At 33.9% G+C, this 22,009-nt stretch overlaps 1 protein-coding gene across 1 annotated transcript; it reads left to right on the top strand.

Moving 5' to 3' along the window:
• The first annotated feature begins 437 nt into the window (after window positions 1-437).
• On the top strand, window positions 438-14,402 carry LOC124372688 (acetylcholine receptor subunit beta-like 2). The gene is given in 13 exon segments (XM_046831097.1): window positions 438-477; window positions 6,356-6,504; window positions 6,732-6,776; window positions 8,207-8,316; window positions 9,528-9,651; window positions 9,653-9,709; window positions 9,818-9,974; window positions 10,071-10,198; window positions 10,666-10,841; window positions 10,977-11,132; window positions 11,249-11,379; window positions 13,128-13,240; window positions 13,323-14,402. Coding segments are annotated over 13 exon segments (1,611 nt in total). The 3' UTR covers window positions 13,548-14,402.
• The last annotated feature ends 7,607 nt before the right edge of the window (window positions 14,403-22,009 follow it).

The following is a 22,009-nucleotide window of genomic DNA, read 5'->3' as shown; positions in this document are numbered from 1 at the left end:
GGAAATGTTAGGAAAACAGGTTTTACAACAGCCAATCAAGGTCTCGAGAGTGTAATTGATGAAAATGTTAAAATGTTTAGTAAACGAACGAAATATTTACATAATTATTAGCACAAAGTTCATTTAGCAATAGAATCAAGTTTTTGTTGTTATCAAAGCAAAAACTGTTACAACAGCAATTTAATAGCCAACTACAAGTAAGGCCAACCACAATGACATCATTTCTGGCTGGTTTATACTTGCCAGTTGTACCTACACTGAGCAAAGTAAAAACCGATGAGTCATTTAATTATGGCCAACCCTTTGGATATCCTGGTGTGGCACATCACTAACCGCAAATGTCGAGATATTGCGATGCAAGGGTCTAGTTTACTGAGGGGAATAACTGTTGGAGTTGATAGGTTTAAGCGTTAAAGTTAGTTACTAGACTAGGCATAATGGTTTTGTCACCCCTGCCTCCTTTGACTGGAGAGGCTGGTACAGAGGTTGCGTATCCTTCTTCCAAGGAGACATGACAGATTAATAACCCAAAATCCTTCGCTTTGGAATTTAACGGTAGGTGGATCCTGCCCCGATCTCACCCGTTCAGAGTATCTTGTCGCTCCGGAAGCAGCACAAAGGACCCTTTTAGGACCCTTTTAAGTGCAATAATTTCTCAACTTTTTTCCCTAAGATAAATAAGAAAGGCTATATAGGAAATCCTTTAGTCATCCTTTAAAATGAGAATGTGTATATGGAATATTTCATACAGAGGAAACATATTCTTAAAAACTGTAATAGGTTGCGAATTCCTTTGCCTAGTTTGAAAAATTCAAAAGTTTGGTTCAAAATGTAAGATAAAATCATGATAGGGATAAATATGGTTTTAGGTTTTAGGTTGATCTATTATCAGTTGAAATAAAAATGGAAATTTACAGTACATTCCCGGAACATAGATTTTTAATTACAAAGTAAATTTAACGTACCTCCTTTTTTGCAACTCATTGATCTTATGAATCGACTATGTCTGGTTTTTTACTTCACTGGTTACAGAAAGAATATGTTAATCAGTCATCCTTAGTTCATTTCCAATTCTTCTTGTATAGTTTGGCGTACTATGTAGGGTTTGCGGTCTTATTTCTTGAATGAAGATACCCAGTGGGCTCAGGGTTTTAGCGGGAAATGGCTGAGTATAAATATTGGTTAGGCAACGGTTGAAAACCTGATTTGTGAGGCATCATGCTACTGAAAGCCCTTACTCTGGAAAGGCAGTCAGTTGACTAGCTCGGATGGATGTAGACGGGGCCTCATGGCATTGAAAAAACTCCTTGGTTGCTTATGGGAATGTTTTTTTAACCGCAAGCGGCTGGTGATGTTTGAGAAGCCTACTTTTGGCAAAAGGCAACTTAGATATGTTTAATATCAGCCTTTAAATGTATATTAAAAGACTACATTGTCTCGTATATCTGCACTGCTAGCGTTTATCCGCCGCTTTGTATGCAATTTAGTGGTCCGAGTGAAATATGTTATACGCCAATGCTTAGTTTGCCTTGTTGCCACAATCAAGGAAATATGTAAAAAGGTATAATTTTATAGCTACTATAATTTACTTAGTATGTTTTGTTTTATAGCTGATTTTCCCCCTCAAGAAAATATATATCACAGATCAGAGAAGCCTACTTCTGTCAAAAGAGAACTAACATGGAGTTTATCTTAGTCTTTAACCCTCTTAGTGATAGAAGCCGCTCTAGCGACGTTCATTCGTTTAATATGAATGATAGAGATCGATGCGTCGACGTTCAAACATGCCTTCGAATTCGTCATCGCTGCTCGGCTATCTTCGATTAAATTCGGCCGTTATTTACTGCATTGTGTACAGAAACGTCTACTCTTTCCTCTAGATCTGTTTCCAGATGAATTGTTAAAAGAATTAACAAATAGCTGGTATTTTTTGTTACGACGTTGTTTGTGTTTTACTCGCAGCCGCTAACCAATGAGTTGTGTCGGCGTGTTTTATCGGTGTTATTTCGTTTTATTCCGATCGTAATTACGTTCGAAATGGCGGATGATTTACGTTGAGAAGATATTAGAAATATTTTAGAAGAACAAATGAGTGATGTGAGTGACAGTGATATCAGTGCAGACAACTTTCCCGGATGATTATAATTCAAATCCTGGTGCAGGCCATTCCCTCCAACGCTTACCAGGAAGACAAGAGCGGCTATGTATTGTATGTGGCCACACACAAAAATGGGGAGATCACGATTTTAGTGTCCAGGATGCAATTCTGGTGTTCATAGAGTGTGTTTCCATAAATTGGATCATTTTTGGAGACCAAAGTATCAAGGGAGGAAGAGAAAACATGATAGTAGTAGTGCCTAAGAGTGAATGGAAGGGTTTCTTCCATGTACATTACTGTATATATTTCCATCATAACAGTTTTTTCAAGTAAAATATTGTGCGAAAACTGTATATATTATTTATTTTCATGAATTTTAGAAAAAATTGGCTATCTTCAAATCTTTGTCTAGTAAGTTTTATACTATGTGGTTTTTGTGGTAAAAAAATTTTTTTTTTTTCAAAAACAGTTTTTTTTTAATTTTTGAGCAAGTTTTAAGGGATATGTACAAAGGTAAGTAGTTTTATTTATTTTAAAATCGTTCTTTATGTTTTTTATGAATATTTTGGTATATAATATGTTGTATTTTCAATAAATTGAATAATTTTTATTAATTTTTAAGAAACCCCCAGCTAAACACTCCAAATGCACCTATCATTCATAATAAACATATTCGAGAACTAACATGGAGTTTATCTTAGTCTTTAAATTTAAAATAAAAGTTGTTTTAATATTTTAGAACATTTACAGCTAGAATTGGTACATTAGTTAAAAAGAACAGCCCAGCCAAATTTCATCTAACATAGTTCTTGTCGACTGCCCTCAAAGGGTGTATTCGAAGTGACATTCTGACCATCTTATGTTTTAGGACATTTTGTAAGGTTGATATACGTAACTTGAGGTAAATTAGTACTTACCTAATCGCTGACATCTAAAACTGTGTGAAAGCTTTTTTGGCTTACTATTTAAACAATTTACTCACTATAAACGTAAACAAACTGAAAATAACAAACGATGTTTACACAGAACAGTTGATTTTTTAAACTAATATTATACAACTTTAGAGACTAAGGTGTGATTTTTCGTATAATAATTGTTGTCTTTCAAAAATTCCACAATTTTCACAGATTCCCGTATCACAGGATTATTTTGTTTTATACCATTCTTATTTGTATGTCTAAGCAAATAGCTATCCTGAATACACAAGTATTTCAGAGTTTAGTGTTTTAGAATGTTAAATAAAGATGTATTGCATTTAAAATAAGAATTTTGTTCATGGCCTAAAACATTATATTTGAAAATTTTTAAGGTTTTGATTATTTAGGTCTTAAATGAAGACTTCCAACATGTTTCAATTTCTTATTAAGTTCTGTAACGTTTTAAATTGGACTAAACAAACTAATAGTACCAAATTACTATGGATCGTCTGAACAGGTATCTTGGGAATTAGATATCGTGATGTATTATAAGTCGTTTTGCCACGAACATTATCGTGACCATTAAAATAGGCACTGGCATAATTTTAGTGAAACACAAACAAATAAACAATTTATTGTTCTAATTCCTTTTTTTAAACAAAACTGAATAAATATTTATTTAAAGAAAGCTCACAAAGGGAAATTAAAAAGCAATTGTTTAGAAGAAAAGGATTCCGCCAAAGGGTAGACTAGTCACTGTTAACAAGACCCTAGAATTAGTGAGAAAACCGCCCTCAGCGCAGAAAGCTCGTTACTTCAAGGGCCAACACGTCATTCAATTATATCCAAAAGTAAACTAACCTGCTCTTGGTACCTTTTAAAGTCGTAGCTATACGGCAATAAAAATTTTATTGGATAAAATAAATAAAAATATATTTTATTTAATTCCTTGATTTCCTAAAGAGTATTTTGTTTTGTCACCAAGCAAGTTATTCATTCTCTAATCAAAATGTTTTAATCATCTTTCTAATTAAACACAGTTTTTAGAAAAAAATTGAAATGGTTGTTGATCGAGAAGGCTTACTATTCTGTTAAGGACTTTTTAGCTGATAAGATAGTGTAAACTTGAAAAAGTAAAATTATTTTATTGAGAGACATTATTATATTTTGTTATGATTTGTTGACTTGGCATATACATTGTTAACTCTGTCTACATGCTGAATAAAGAATTTGAATTTGAATTTAATAGTCGAAATTGATTATTCATTAATACCAAGTTATTGTAATGTGTACTAGAACGAAATTTGTAGAATGTTTTAAAAAGATTATTTAAGATTGTAAGATGTCAAAATATTATAAGTAGGTATTATTTTGAAATACGTTTTCCAATATTCGTACTGTTCACATTGTTTACTTAAACATTTGTCACAGTAAAACTTTTTTTAAACAACTCTTTTATTTGGAATACATTAAATCCAAATATTTTTAAAAATTTGATATTTTATAAATTGATTGTTCTTTGATGGTTGTGGATAAAAACAAAAAGAGAAGAATTCGTTTCGAATCACGCCAATGTCACAAAACCATACATCAGAGAGCTTTTCTACATACAGATTTTGAGGATTCTTTCATACTTTTCAACATAGAATCTTATTGTAGAATTGTTGAAATTGTAGACTATGTATCTTGCTGATTATGGCACTTATCTCATGAATAGTTACTAATTGGGAAAGCATTTCTTTGTTGAACATTCGTGTAATATCAAATAATTATGCATGTAATGTAAATTACAACAAGTGTGTGTTAAATCTAGGCACGCTATCTACAGCGTTTTCCCTTCTATGAAGCCATTTAAAAGTTTTCAAAACATTTCCACCTATACAACTGGAACTAGACTGGAAATTGGCCTTTCTCTGTCTTGAATATCATTGTTGTTGGTTTGTCTATGCTGAATTTTCGACGTGATTCTATATTATAAAAACTATAAAATGATAAAGTTTACTAAAAAAGTAATCACCCCAACTGCGTACACGATAGTCTTTCATAATGACTTGCATTAAAAGAGTACTAGTTGTGAATATTGGAAAGCGCAACAGGTTTTGTAATAGTATATTTTATTTATGAACATATAACAAAAATTTCTTCACTCTTCAGACTTTCCTTGTAATACGATAGGAGCATTGTCTTGTGGACATGTATATGTGGATTTTTTTGTTTCAGCAATGTAACATTTTATTTTATTTATATTAATTAATAATTTCTCCTGAATGTATTTTTACGCAATTGGCACTCCGAATGCGTATTAACATTAGCCCAAACACAATATAAATTTATGTCAGCTTAAAAACATACACATTTACTAAACTTTTATAGAATGTTGGCTTATGTAAAATTTGTAATGTTTTCTTACTTTTACAACGAAAATTAATAAATAGTAAAAAGAATGAATAATGGTTTTATTGTAAGTATCAATTTAATTACAGTATGTAATAGTATTCAACAGACATCAATGATGTACAATTGATTAATTTCTGCATCATGTTTATATCAGAATAATATTAAATAATTTTGAATTCATTTAATTTATATACAACCCTACTTTCAACAAAAGTTCAAAAATGTTATATATGAAGAAAATAGGTACACATTTTATATTAAAATATATAGTGACCAATTAATTACCTTAATTTCGTGCGTAGAGAAATTGTATTAGAATATTTCTAGGTTCCTTATTTACAGTATATACCATTTGATTAAGAGCGGCTCTCGTATTTTTTTCAGTAGCCAAATTTAAAAGTAAGAACGTGTCTGTGACTACGAGTATTGTGAGGGTAATCAGTTTGGCAACGCAGCATGTCTCTGATTGGTTGATGCAAAGATACAGGTCGCACTGGCCACGCCCTCAACCGTCTTCTCGTCTGCACCCGGGTTTATTTAGTATCTGTTGAACAGTGATGATTCCAGCATAACTAAATTATGAAAGAACATTTTATTTCCTGAATTATCAGGCCTATTCAGTCGGTTTCATAACAAACTTCAATGTTTCGACGCACTGTAAACCAAAAGACTTTGATGTTAAATAATTTCCTATTCTCCTTTACATACTCAATAACTACAATTTTCTTACTTTATTTCTTTCTCATAAAATGTTTTTATCTTTCAACCCCTATTTTCGTCATAGAATTATTATAAAAATGTAATATAATACTGAAGGAATTTGTTTCAAGTCGAAATTGACTTGTTTTACTTGAAAACTTACATCAGTAAGCTTTGAGAAGGATAGAGGTCGATTGGTGCAGAAATTTCACCTTCTTACTACAAAAATATATTTTGTTAACAGGTAAGAAGCAGATTGAGGCCAATCCAGATGCCAAGCGGTTATACGACGATCTTCTCAGTAACTATAACAGATTGATAAGACCTGTTATCAACAACACAGAATCTGTCACCGTGTGGCTGGGACTCAAGCTCACCCAACTCATCGAAATGGTGAGTAAAATTATTTGTCTAGGGGTTGTTTTTTTTACACCAAGGCTCTTAATCATGATTACAACTACTGCACCACTATTTAACTTTATCCGAGATAAATATTGATATTCAAAAAGGTAGTTATTGATATAACTTAAAAAACAAAAAATTACTGCTTGGTAATTATTTATCTTTTCATGGTTTGAAAATAAAATTATGCTTTATATAACATTTTTCTATTTTCACAGAACTTGAAGAACCAGGTACTCACAACGAATGTATGGGTTGAACAGGTGAGATTTTTCCTACTCCAACATTGATGTTGTGCTATATTTATATAGAACTAATTTATATTATATTTAAAGGGTTGTTTCATTACTTCTAACCTTTTTTTATACTAATAATACTTAATGTAAAATATAAAATGGTAATAATCGCTATTGGACAAATAAATAAAAATGAAATTATAAAAATATAATAATTTGATGAAAACCTGAATTACTGAGAGTTACTGGTTAGTATAAAACTCGAAATAGACAACCAATTGCCCAGATAGTTTCTTGTAATCAAATGTATACATCATATTCAATATTTAACTATTTCAATGATTATTCTATCTGCATGAAATTTAATCATTAACTAGTTGTACAGTATATACACAGGATTTTGGACATTTGTCATCGTCATACGTTACAAAAGGTATGCTACAACCTTCGAGGATTGGAACGTGCCGACAGAAAGTGCCGATATTGATTTGCTTGTCAGTATCCAACTTACGCCTGTGCCGATGTGATGTATGATTGTGATTCTCATATTCGTGACTTGTACTCGGGACTTGCAGTATCTGCAGTGACAACACTTGGACTGGACTCATTGGGAAGCATTTTTCGGGTATTTTTAAACCCTTTTATTTCCCTTCTTTTTTCTTTCTGCTCTATATTTTTGTTTGCATTAATAACCCTCCCCACCTGACGAAGAGTATAGATTCCAATCCTAGAAACGTCGTGTTATACCTTTCGTAACATATAATAATGGCAAATGTCCGAAATCTCGTTATCCTTTCAAACATTCCATCGTCAATAACAAACTTTAAATAAAGAGTATATGCACGATATATAGGCTATTTCATATACACATTATGTTTTATTTGAAGTACACTGGATGTTTAAAAACTCTCTGGAAATAGTTTGGCGCCAACTGTATGAATCTTTATCTTGTTAGTAAACGTTTCATCACATATATAACCAATGGGCTGTTTGTAATAAATAAGCCCTGAATAAACGCCAATTTCATCCACAATGTCAGAGACCAATGTGTTTAAGAGTAAGAGGAAATCGAGAGTGGCTGGTTTGGAACTCGACGCGCTGTCATCTGTTAAGACTATTAGCCCACACATTCCCCGTAGGCTTTTCCCGCTTTCTCTTCTCAAGTCGTCACAATCCCAGAGGAATTATACTATTTTTTGTAGTAAAGCTGCAAATTGGTTAGTTTTTTTAGTAGGCCAAAAGTAGGAATTTTTCAATTTGGAAGGTTACATCCAAACGGCAGAATCTTTAATGCATGAAGAAAATATATTGAGCGCAATTATATAACACTAAATAAAAAATTGTGTAATCACAATATATCTGGACATTTTGAGTTATTGAAAAGTGCTTTAGAATAATGTGTTATGTCAATCGCATCTACTTTTAATACATTTATGGTTTGTCTTGTACGTTTCCAGAAATGGGTGGACTACAAGCTACGGTGGGACCCCGAAGAGTACGGGGGTGTGGAGATGCTGTACGTACCCTCAGAGCACATTTGGCTACCCGACATCGTTCTGTACAATAAGTAAGTTCATTAAATCTGTCAAACACAAATGTATTGCCATTTTTCGATTTAAAGTTACACGAATCTGTCGAATCGGCATTGATCACACACTCGTGCTACAAATAGGAATGTAATAATTGCTAAAGTGCAACTTTTTATATACATATTTTAGCTTTCTATTATATACTAAACAGCAAAGAGAATGTAGTCAGCAATACCATATTTTATTAACATTGAAACCAATTTTTCATTAGGTCCAGTTTTAAACCACTGAAATACTGCGGCACTAATACATTTAATGCAGTAAGAAAAATGCCTTCTTTTAAGTAATATTATTTTTTTACATTGTTATTACGATGTACTCGTAAGAGAATGTAATTATTTATTTAATATGTTAAAATATGTATCCATATAAAAAATGAACTATATGTTTTTTGAGTGGATCAGATAATGGATCACCAATTCTAAACGTCATACTGCATTATTTGCTTATTAGTACACGGCTTTTTAATTCATGCTCCGTTGATGTTATAAGTTAAGAATTTAACACATTTTCTCCAATGAGATTTCAACAAATATTTGCCTAATATTGTGTCTTAAAAAATCTAATTTTTATCCCAACTTGCTTTTATTAAGGAAGTGAGATTTAATTTCACTTCTTATCTCCCAATTCGTTAATACTGGCATAGTTTGAAACGCTTTTAGGACGCTTAGTAGATATTCTATAAATATTAAGTGAACACAACGGATCATTTTATTAGAATTAAATTGACCATTTAACAGTAAGGATTTAAAGTTATCATTCTGTAGGTGAAAATATCTTTGAGGGTGACATTATTAACAAAAACTCTACTTTAGACAATCTAATAATCGTGTTAAATAATTAAGATTGAATTAGGAAAAAGATAACCAACTAAGGTTTCCAGGTTCATTCTAGGGATGTTCCTCTTTAATTAATCTAAATATGTTTAATGGCTGAGCGTTAGCTGAGGCTATTCCTCAGGGTACTGGCAAAATTTTTATTCTGACTGTCTGACTGTTCGCAGGATATTTCGAGAATTTAGGCATATACTTGAAGTTTTCTGCATAGAGAGGATCGAGATCAATGATTTTGCATGTCACTTCATGAGATGTCACTCATATGCTTAACGAAACCTCTTACATGACATTTTAGACCGTGCGTACTCATACCTCATATTATTGCCACTGACAGTCAGTGCTTGATGTTACAGTGCTGACGGAAATTATGAGGTGACCTTGATGACCAAAGCCACTCTTAAGTACACAGGGGAAGTCATCTGGAAGCCTCCCGCCATTTACAAGTCGTCTTGTGAGATCAATGTACTGTACTTTCCTTTTCGACCAACAGAGCTGCATTATGCGTTTCGGCTCATGGACTTACAACGGCTACCAGGTACTCAGCATCCTCTCAATGTCAAACTTACCACTTAGTAATCCATTTAAATATTTTAGAGGCTTAAATTTGTCGCAATAGCTGCTAATACGATTTATATATCTCTAGGTGGATTTGCGCCACATGGAGCAGCAGACAGGTTCCAACCTGGTCCCCGTCGGAATTGATTTGAGCGAGTTCTACCTGTCAGTGGAATGGGACATCCTTGAAGTTCCTGCAAGGAGGAATGAGGAATATGATCCGTGCTGTCAAGAACCTTACTCAGGTATGTTTGGGTCAAATAAAGACCATGGCTGAGTTTTGATGCAGATTATGATCAACATATTAAATCTGAGGATGATATTGTTCTAAATAATTGCAGACATTACATTCAATCTGACAATGCGGCGTAAGACTCTCTTCTACACGGTGAACCTGATTATTCCCTGTGTCGGCATCACATTCCTCACTGTCCTCGTCTTTTACCTGCCTTCCGATTCGGGTGAAAAGGTAAGAGTAATTGTAATATTACCTTAATGCATTTTCTCTTAAAGTAATGTTAAGTACTAGCTTTAAAGTTGAATCAATCAGACTCTAGTTGTCTCGAGACGAATTGAGTTATGGTCTTGAAAGTACGAGCGTTCATTCCCACCTAAGCATCAATTTGATGATAATGTCAACGTGTGAACATTCTGTCCACGGGATTTAACTCCGCTGATATCCTAAGAACGAGTTTAGATATAGATTTTAATATTGCTTAAACTTCGTTTTTGTGCAATAAGCTCCATGAAATTCGGTGATTGTCCATGTCAGTCTATGGGATTTAACTGTCCGCATAATATGTCCAGAATGAATTTAGCTATAGCTTTGAAATTGTGCATGGAACTTTATCGAAGCCTGTTAAACGACAAGGCGCGTGAGGTACTTTGCAATAAAGGAGCTTCATACTTTCCTAAACAATAATTTTTTATTTCCAGGTGACTCTTTGCAGTTCTATCCTTGTGTCACTCACTGTGTTCTTCCTCTTGTTGGCCGAGATTATTCCTCCCACATCTCTGGCAGTGCCTCTGCTTGGAAAGTACCTTCTGTTCACCATGATCCTCGTCACTCTCTCAATCTGCGTCACTGTATGTGTGCTCAATGTCCACTTCAGGTATCGTATCATGAATATATGGGCGAATAGACAAGACAACTCAACACACTTCTCAAATCAGATATAATCTTAAGGTACGCAATGTTTCATTGGACAAGTTATACTGTAGACTTTTAACGTCTCTTAATTTTATAGGTCACCATCTACCCACAAGATGTCACCCTGGGTGAAGAAAGTATTCTTGCACGTGATGCCGCGGATTCTGATGATGAGACGCCCTCCCTACTCTCTCAGGGACAACTATGACGAGTCTTTCTATGATGGAGGTTACATAAATGATGGTGACTTCAGGTACGACGCCTGAATACGAGAAAAATAAATCATTGCAAATATACCAAAATTAATAATTTTAAAGTACATAACTAGGCTAAAAAGAGAGTTGCTGTAAACAATGATGCACTTTTAAGGGACAGCATCAGTGATCCATATCCAGGAGATTCTAAAGGCAGTCCGCACGAACCTCGAGGATTCGAATCTGTGGCGAGCGCTTACCGAACTGCGATCGGCGATGAGTCGCGACACCAGCCTCATTCTTCAAGTAAGTAATAATTAGGTTTTACTTTGAAGTTGGTTTCGGTTTTTTAAATATAACAAGAGATAGTTATACAATTTACTTGATGAAGTGATTTTTAATTTAGAAACTGTACTTCCGATCTGGATTGTACATGTTGACATGTACATTGTTGTTGGTACATGTTGACTTGTTTGAGCATAGTGACTACAAATAAAACCAGGGAAATTCCCCATGATGTTTCCCATGAAATTTCCCCATGAAATTCCCCATAAGGCTACATTCTGATTAGTCTCACATGTTTGTCATGGATTTCCACAGCCAACTACATTTTCGGTTAGTAATTTTGAATCTTTTACAGAAAAGCTTCGCCTCTCTTCTCATCATTTTGCTATAGGATTTTCGTATGCATAATCGTGTTTCAAGATTGTAATCAATGGAATACATTGATTGTATTGATGAGAAGGCATTGACAACCCACGTTAACATCTTCAAATCATGTGCGTATTTCAAAGAGTTCTTCAAGTGAAAGTGTCAACTTAAAGGAATTCTGTTGATTGAAAATATTATCGAAACTAAAGCTGACGTTGTTTACAGACGAGTAAAACTGGTATCATATCGAACATCGGTATCATTCCGAAACATCGGAAATTATCTAGTAGTATTTGGACTATTCTGAAAAGACCTGCTTAAACATTTCTTGAGAAAAATCTATCATTCTTTTTAACTGACATGACGTGACGAACGTGTTGACATATCGCTATTATTATTAGTATGAACGACCCTTGCAGAAAAGTTGAAAGACAACCCAAAAATGCCTCATTGAGGTTAGAAACTAGCTTTGTAATCTATCAACAAAATTCAATAGTGTTGCGCTATATCCGCGCCAATTTTAATACTAGGACTGGCTGTCCGATCGTGATGTGAACAGTAAAGTTGTTCTCTTAAGACACCTAAGTTTTTTCATAGGATAGAATCTTCTAATATCTAACTTGAGACGTCAACCATGCCTGAGTTTGTATCTTTAAGAGAGCATGAATGGAAAATGAATAAGATACTTGTAAGTATGCAGTACTGTTTTGAGGTCCATTACAACTAGCGTTGTAACAATCACAAACAATTACAAGTACAAACTCTGATTGCTTCTTTGCAAGTATAATTTTATTGATAGTCAATCGGTAACCTAGTAAGTCCAACAGTTCAATGCGGAGTTATTGATAGACTGGTGAAGACAATAGTACGACAAGAACATAGTCAGGAAAGATTGTGAGAGGGGATCCAGACAACTGATATTTTCCCGTAGTGGACAGAGAGTAAGGAGGGCCCCCATTTTGTTTCTTGACCCGTTTCTTTGTCGTGAACGATCTTTCAACAGTACATGTCAGTCGTACTGAATTATTTAAATAATAATAATCGTTTACAAAAAAAGTAATTGAAAAAAATTGGGGGGAGGTTCAGGACCTCTTGGATCCCCTCGCAGGCTACGTCCTTGCAATACGAGGATTTGTGCCATACACGACGTTGAATGGACGTAGGTTGAGTTGCACAAATTTCTAATAACTCAAACTAAACAAGTACTGGATTACTTTCTGTCGCACTATCAAACCATCAACCACCAGTCCCCCAGAAACAGTAAAATTCTTTATGCGTTTTTTAAAAGTTCACTTTGACACTATCATAAAACAGCAAAACTTTCAGTGGTGTACATAATGTACTTTCTCAAGAGAACTTTTTTCCGGATACAGTTTTTGAAAATTGTATTGGAACTGTTCTAGTGACAGACTCTGAGAACACGCTGCCTCGTCAGATGTCACCAGATGTTCTCTCGGCTCTCCAGGGTGTCAGGTTTATCGCTCAGCACATCAAAGATGCCGACAAGGATAACGAGGTTAGTCTTAGTCCGTTTGTGCAATATGCAAGGTGGTTATAAACACCGAGAAATGAAGAATTCTAACTATTTTCTCCCACAGATTGTGGAAGATTGGAAGTACATCTCGATGGTTTTGGACCGCTTCTTCCTGTGGGTGTTTACGCTGGCCTGTATAGGAGGAACGTGCGGCATCATCTTCCAAGCACCCTCCTTGTACGACACTCGCATCCCCATAGACCAGCAACTCTCCGAGATCCCCTTCCGCAAGAATAATCTGCACTTGCCCGACGAGTTTTTGCAGATTCACGTCACTGGCGTTGTCTAATAGCCATATCTGAAAGATTGCCAGTGGACCATTAGAGTTCCTCCTGCAGAACTGTTATAGAACCATTTAGGATTGATGAAGAACAGTGAGCCCCCCAAAATCACAGTTTCAAGTGAACCTTGAAAACACGTGCATGAATTTGTTATATTTTCTACAGTTAGGTTCAGGACGAAGAAATTAGTAATTCGCTACCTAATGGAAGAATAGAAGAGTACACTACTTTGTTACATATAAAATTATCAGATAGTAGCTCCAACAGAATTAAGTAGTTTAGATTTAATTTTAGTACATTAGATTTTAGTTTTAGATTAGAGTTCATAGGGCCAATATTCTGAACTTGTAGAGCAAGAGGTTCGGGCTCAAATTTGAGAGCACAAAATGTTGTTGAGAAATTAAACCAGTGCACTTGAGCCACTAATTAAACCTGACTAAAGCCAAGCTCAGTAACTAATTAAACAAAAGCACGGGTTAATACAGATCCTCGAGTCTTCCATTGGTTTTATTTGTCACTCGTTGTTTATTGTTTGGCAATCCTAAACAATAACTCGTAGTTATAATAGGTCACCAAGTTTTTATTTTATTTAAACAATTTACAGAAACAATAATTAATTATAATTTTGAAATCAACTTACATTTGGTTTTTCAAGAGTACTTTTCTAAAGGTACGAATTAGAGCCTATAGATATTATGAAAATCATATTCTTAATTAATTGTTGATATTGATATATATTTTGAATGGCTTACTTAATGTACTAGTAAGATACTTGTCAACGCCCGTTATACAACTTAACTAACTGTATAAAATTACCGATAAAGCCTCTTAATGATTTAAAGTAAAATTACTATGAATAAAAATAACAATACTAAAATATCTCTTATAATGTTTTACTAAGTACTGATTGAGTGCTGCAAACAATTTTAAGTACATTTTTAAAAAGGTAATTTGTAACTCTGACAAATTTGTGAATAGTGTAACTCCGTAGCAAGTCCACAGTGTCTTTGCATGTTGGTGGATATTTGTCGGAACCACGAAAAACTCGGCAGGTAAATACAAATAGTAGAGAATTAAAAATAATTATAGGTTGCTTATATTTTAGAAGGCATGGCATTCCAAAATCCTTGATGATCTTGAATTAACAACTTTGTTATTAAATTACAGTTTGGAACATTAGATTTTTCAAAGTTAGACTGTTTTGTTACTTACATCTCCTCAGAGATTTTAAATGTTAACCACAACATTTCTTCAAATGCCCTTTTAAATTATGGCAATCTTGGATAGACACAACAACTAAAATGGGCAAAGTCCTATGCTATAAATCCTATAAAATTAAATTTAGGAGTTCTTAAAGGTTCATTAACTTTTCCTTCATTGTTTCCAATGTATACTAAATACTTCTTCCGTAACACTTAATCAGTATGTTGATAAACACAAAACAAAAATGAGCCTATAAATTCAAAAGTTTTAACATTTAAATATGTACACAATATTTAGAAATAAATTTTAAAACAAAGTGTCAAAATTCATTGTTTATCAATGGCTTTTGTCCGGATTTATTTTAAACTCACACCATATATTATTTTATATGATAACATTTATTTGGAGAAATAATAATCACAAGAATATGTGAGTACATATTTATGGAGCTTCAAATTTAAAAATGAATCTTATCTGACATGCTTAATCTAAGATATGTATCCCCTATGTAAGCTTAACAAATGTAGTTAATCAAGTAATGAAAATATATTTGTATGGGCAAATGTATCCCCATTGAGACAAATTACATGGAAAAGATGCACTCATAATATATTTATATAACTGTTTGTCAAATTGAAGTCAAATTGCATATTAATATTTTTTAACCTAAATTTCAAACTGTAAGGAATATTTATGATGATATTATAAAACATATTGTAATGCACAGGATCTAACAACATATATTAAATTTATGTTATAATATTAAAGTGAGTTAACATTATCAAAATTTATAGTACAGTGCATAAATATAGAAACTAATTTAATTCACCATTTAACAGGAAACTAAAGTACTTATAGTTTATTTATTAATAACTCGCATTTGACTGTAGAGTATTGTGACCTTTATCAATACAGACAGTTGATAAACCCTACCAAGATGTCCTATATAGACACCAGCAGGATAATTTGGGTTAAGTGGAAAAGTTTCTTCTTCGGGCACACCACAGCACATTTTTAACCAGTGATATCTATATCTTGTATACATTTTCTATTCGCCCTCAAACAAAAAAATACTGTAACATATACTATACGATGTTCTTATTTGATATGAATATTAACGTTTTTGACGTTATAAAGTGTATCATTAACTTGTAATTATTTAAAGAATTACAAAGGTTGTGACTATGGTTAATATTTCTGTGATCGCTATTTTAAGAATATACTAATAGTGAAATACTTTGGATTGTTATGGAAATTAGTCTATTAATGTGTCTTCCTGCTGAAACATGCTTGCAAAGAAGTTAGATTTTGTTTGCACTACATATTTATATTGAGTTAGGCTATTAACTAGACATTATAATATAAAAGGTTTTAATAATGTAAAGAGGATATTAAAGTGTTTAATTACAATATTGTTGCATTCTTAGTAGGCCCACATCCTGTGAACAATTTAAGCACTATTCAAGGACTTGTTTTGTCAAAAATTTCCGCTAAAATACAACAAAATTTAGGTAATAATAATAGCGGTTTTATACAACAGAAGAGGAAACTTGGACAAACTTAATTAATGAAAAGCGTGAGGCAAAAGTAAAGTCAAATAATCTCTTATTTTGCCCGGCGAAGTTAGGCCTACTAAGCCTTCTTCAACACTTAACCTGGGCACCTTCGGCTTAGAGATAACTTCCATACCACCACCAATGGCCGGGCAGGCCAACCGCTTGCAAGGACATGATCACTCACTAGAGATGGACTAAATCAGATGGGTGTCTGATTTAGCACCCCTTCAATTTAACGTCACGAAGGGGTGAGCGCTAAATCAGCGCAGTGACCGTGTCCATGCCCTGAATAAGCACCCACTTGTAATACGGGGGTCCTTATTCAGCACAGTGACCGTGTCCATGCTCTGAATAAGCACCCACTTGTAATACGGGGGTCCTTATTCAGCGCAGTGACCTTGTCCATGCCCTGAATAAGCACCCACTTGTAATACGGGGGTCCTTATTCAGCGCAGTGACTGTGTTCATACCCTGAATAAGCACCCACTTGTAATACGGGGGTCCTTATTCAGCGCAGTGACTGTGTCCATGCCCTGAATAAGCACCCACTTGTAATACGGGGGTCCTTATTCAGCGCAGTGACTGTATCCATGCCCTGAATAAGTACCCACTTGTAATACGGGGGTCCTTATTCAGCGCAGTGACTGTGTCCATGCCCTGAATAAGCACCCACTTGTAATACGGGGGTCCTTATTCAGCGCAGTGACTGTATCCATGCCCTGAATAAGTACCCACTTGTAATACGGGGGTCCTTATTCAGCGCATTGACCGTGCCTATGTCCTGATTTAGCATCCTCTCGATTCTATTTACAATAATCACGGGCTCACAGCGCTCGCCTATTCCTTAAATATTGTAGTGACGGAGAAAATGACACGTTGGATCATGTTAGTCCCCGGGCCACAATTGCTCGAAAGAACGTACCAGCGAATCCCTACTGTAACCAAGTCCCAGGACTTTTTCGTGGGCTACGGTAGCGGACCTTATTCGGCCAGAGTGCGATGCCCAGGATACAGAAATTCGGTTGCTTAATCTCTACAGAAGTTGACTTTTTCAACATGAAGATCTCTTCTTCCAAAGAGGTTGTAACTGAGTTTTTCTCCTCACATTAGTGTAAACACGAAAAAACACGTACATGTCTAGTTCAGTTAACTGTTTAATTATTTTTTTACTGTACTTATGCATCTTCTTCGTTTTATAATTTTCTGCAAAGTGATAAACCGTTAAAATAAATACGCTTTTTTATTCCTTCGGCTACTGTAAATATTTCTTGCCACAATATCCGGAACTCCAGTTATGGGTACCTTACGAGTAGCCTGTGTATTCACAGTTTGGTTCATTAAATTGAATCTTGTGCCAGTGTTTAAATAATATATATAATAATAGTGCATTAAATGGTGCCACACATACTACAATTTTGTGTCATTGCTGTTTACAGTACACTTCTATTTCTCGAAATGTTTGGAATATCCAGTTTCATTGAAAACCTGGATCTAAACATAATTTCTATTTTTTTTCTTCCTAAAACAGATTAATTTGGACTATTGTAAGTGTTTCAAAATAAAAATAGCCACATCGGTCCAGCGTTTTTACCAAAAAAGAACATTTTATTTTTATTTGTGTAGATACAATCGTACATAAATTATTTACTAGCTTAGTCAAGTAAGCTGCACTTACTTACGCGTTTTTCTCTTTTTTACATCAAGATTACTATCTTTTCTTATTATTACTTAAAATTAGACGTTATCGGTGATAAACTACCAGTCTTAAATTGAAATGAGTTTTAAACGGTGACACCATATAACGACACCCCCCACATTTCATGATTCTGGAAAATCTTTATTCAAATCCCCTCAAACGTCCACCTTTGCAACCTTGTAAATTGTGATTGAGAGAGGTTTTAGGCAAAGTTTTCCACAATGATCCACATCACCCGAGACATGGAGTTTTGAAAATTATAACAACCTCAGAGGTTCATATTGCTGATTTAAAACTTTACATAAGATGTAAGCCTACATATAATATACTAAATATTTATACATTTAAAATTGCGAAATATATTTAGCTAACACAAAACTTATTGAACTTAGTATAGTATCAATCAATCAATTTGTTTTACTGCCGTAATACATGTTTACATGAATGGCATTGCCAAGTTCATATGTTAAAAACAAGCACATCATCTGATATTGGCTACATAACTAGGCTATCATGTTGAATTTTTATTGCGGTTACAATATATTATAAATTCCTTGGTACCATATAGGAACTATCAGCACTGATTTTAACTTCTGTTTAAATTTCTTATCATCGACATTTTATTTGTTCAAGTAACAAGTTATATTTTTTTACACAATTGAAAAGTTCATTCAATGGTTGTTTGAAAATTACATTGCCCAATTCTAAGAAAGTTACTCTGTCTGATAAATTTAGTCATGAACTAAGCTATTTGTGGGAATAAAACCTAAACTTGCTCTTATATACAATAACAAATGCATTAGTTACTATGAAGGAACAGTCAGAACCCCGAGACTTAAATAAAGGTTTACAATTAGTTCTACAACTAACATTACAAATAACTCTTAAACTCTCTCTGTAAAATTTAAAACTTTCTTACATTAGTATCTATTTATTAGTATTTTACTTAGTACTAACTTTAACAATAGTTTCCTAGGTTATTTAATAATGTCACTTTATTTTTACACTGTTACTGATTTTTTAACTAGTTTATCATTTAAGCATACAAATAATACAATTTAACTAACACCTTTGCTACTAGTATGTACGAGTAGTTTGTGTCTGCCACAGACATCGTGTTCAACTTTTAGTTAATCTAATATATGAATGCTGTTGTGAAAGTAAAATTCAGGAGACTGATGGTAACAAGTTGTTGTGAAGTGGTAAGTTACTCATGTGAAGTTCATGTCATGAACTGGACGAAAATCATCATAAAGCACATCACGAAGCCAACTGCCTATATACAAACAGATTTATTAGCAATTTTGTTTATCTAAAAATGAATACACCTATATTATCACAAGCATTATAAAATATCATAAAAAGTCCATTTATACTTACAAAATCAATTATTACAAGTTTAGTTATATATATATTCACACTTTTATAAGATCCAAAAATCAACTTAAATAATTCTTACATCAGTAACCAGGTTGTTGTTGACAGAAACGAAATCCAAAGCTGTAAATTCTACTGGAGTGTGAGCCAGCTCCAGCATTATAATTTCCAACTGAAAACAATGTTAAATACGTATAGAACCACTGTTTTAATAAAATACCATTGGAATGTACAGTCATAAAAATGTAAATACGTAATATAGAATAATAAAACAAACAGTCCACTCCGTTTTAATACATTGCATTACATTAGTAACCTCAATTGCATAGGAAGTTATTGATAATCGATACTACTCTACCATGGTTTTTAGGAAATTCTAAGCCTTAATATTATAATCCTTGACAAAGCCCAAGAACTTGTAATTTGAAATTGGTCGTGTTTCGCTTCGAGCATTGAACGGTGCATTACTAAATCAAAAAATCAAAATAAATGCCTGTTACAAGTGTTATACAATTAAGGATTTCTTACTAACATAAAAATCTATAAGGGTCTTTATTAAGGAAAACAAATAGCCTAATAACCCTTCAAACTGATATTATGATATCAAATTTAGATATAGTCTCGAAATTTCTACTGACGTTATATTTTCGTTTGAGCATAAGTAAAATCGAGTTAAATGAAATACATTTCCCTCCATGGGTTGTCCTTTATTGTATCCTTAGCGGAGACTTAAAGTAACAGCTACACATATTCTGACATACTTATATTTTATTCACTAATGAAAGAGTGTAATTTTTTGAAGAAAAACATACTTGTCCCAACTCGTCTTTTAAAAATGCCATCAACCCTTCAGATGTTTTATGCTAAATTGACACTAAGGGATTTACGAGTTATGGTTTAGGACATAAAAGCCTAGGGTACAATAACATATTTCCTTATTTTATTTAATACTAGCTGTTTCCCGCTGCTTCTCACGCCATTCGTAATCTTTGCCCGTATATGAGCAGTTCTGGTTCAAGTGAATTAAATTTACAATGCCTATGTAGAGTTGTTGCCACGAGCAAGAAAATCTGTACAAAGTATATGGTTATAACCACTGTACAAGTAAATGTACTTTATTACTTGTGTGGTCTAACACTCAATCTTTAAGTTAAACCAAAATTGTATTTTAAAGAGAAATATACACCATAACCTACCGCCTTCAAATAGTGTTTGGCTATTTAATATACGTAACTGTCTCGTAATTGGAATTATAACGTGCAGGCGCTTTTAAAACTTCTTTTGCAGTGCCGCCTGGTGGTGAGTTACATGAACTGGCATAACATATAAACCTTCTACGTGGAAAAATACATATGCATACAAATTTTCATAATGATCGGTCAAATAGTTTTCGGTTCTATAAAGGACATACAGACAAACATTCATATATATATATATATATATATATATATATATATATATATATATATATATATATATATATATATGTGTGTGTGTATGTGTGTGTGTGTGTGTGTGTGTGTTTGTGTGTGTGTGTGTGTGTGTGTGTGTGTGTGTGTGTGTGTGTGTGTGTGTGTGTGTGTGTGGTGTGTGTGTGTGTGTGTGTGTGTGTGTGTGTGTGTGTGTTGTGTGTGTGTGTGTGTGTGTGTGTGTTGTGTGTGTGTGTGTGTGTGTGTGTGTGTGTGTGGTGTGTGTGTGTGTGTGTGTGTGTGTGTGTGTGTGTGTGTGTGTGTGTGTGTGTGTGTGTGTGTGTGTGTGTGTGTGTGTGTGAGAGAGAGAGAGAGAGAGAGAGAGAGAGAGAGAGAGAAATGTAAGTGACTGTAGGTATTTTTATTTTATTGTTTGAACTTTACCACTCAAGGGGCTGGAAATCTCAATCTCATTCCTGACTATAAAAAAATTAATAAACTACTATCTGTCTATCTGCGCGATATGTCAATAACGGACTGACCTACAGACTTGACATTTTTTATGGTTTCATTTTTATATAAGGAACATTATAATTATAGGAGTTTGGTGGCGTGAGATTTGGTTGAACGTTAATCGACGTTTTTACATTGATTTTATGAGTAACGATGATGCCAACGAGAAAATCACAGAATAAATCAATTTGTAAGCGAACTGAGGACATAGTACAACCATATGACGTTTTATCATGGGCCTGGAAACGAGTGTAACTACAGGCTAGAAATTTTGCATGCAGCGAAGCCTGTTAAGCGACAGGTTGTGCGGTGTATCCCTACCTTTTAATTAAGTGGTAACAGAAGTGTATGGTTCAAAATCGCTTCGAAACCAGTGATTAATCACGGAATAAAAATGTAAAACGTTACATTAAAATTATTGGTTTATACAGACCTGTTTCCGGTACTCTAGCTGGTGTTCACCCATCGTCATCTTGCGATCAATCTCAAAGGTCAGTGATTGGACCTAACAGAAAGCAGTACAAGAAAGCTGACAGCAATCGTGGTGAAGTTACGATATGACTGAAGATAGTTTGGTTTGAAATGAACATTTGCGTGCATAATGAGAATTAAGTTTGTACAAGAGTAATCGTAGGAGATTACTTTCAGCTGCAACTTAAAAAATCCTCATACTATACCCTATATCACCATATACCATATACTATTCTACCCTGCAT

The sequence above is a fragment of the Homalodisca vitripennis genome, unplaced genomic scaffold (genome assembly GCF_021130785.1).
Source record: "Homalodisca vitripennis isolate AUS2020 unplaced genomic scaffold, UT_GWSS_2.1 ScUCBcl_3797;HRSCAF=9552, whole genome shotgun sequence".
NCBI lineage: Eukaryota > Metazoa > Arthropoda > Insecta > Hemiptera > Cicadellidae > Homalodisca > Homalodisca vitripennis.
This window is presented reverse-complemented; position numbering and strand designations above follow the sequence as displayed.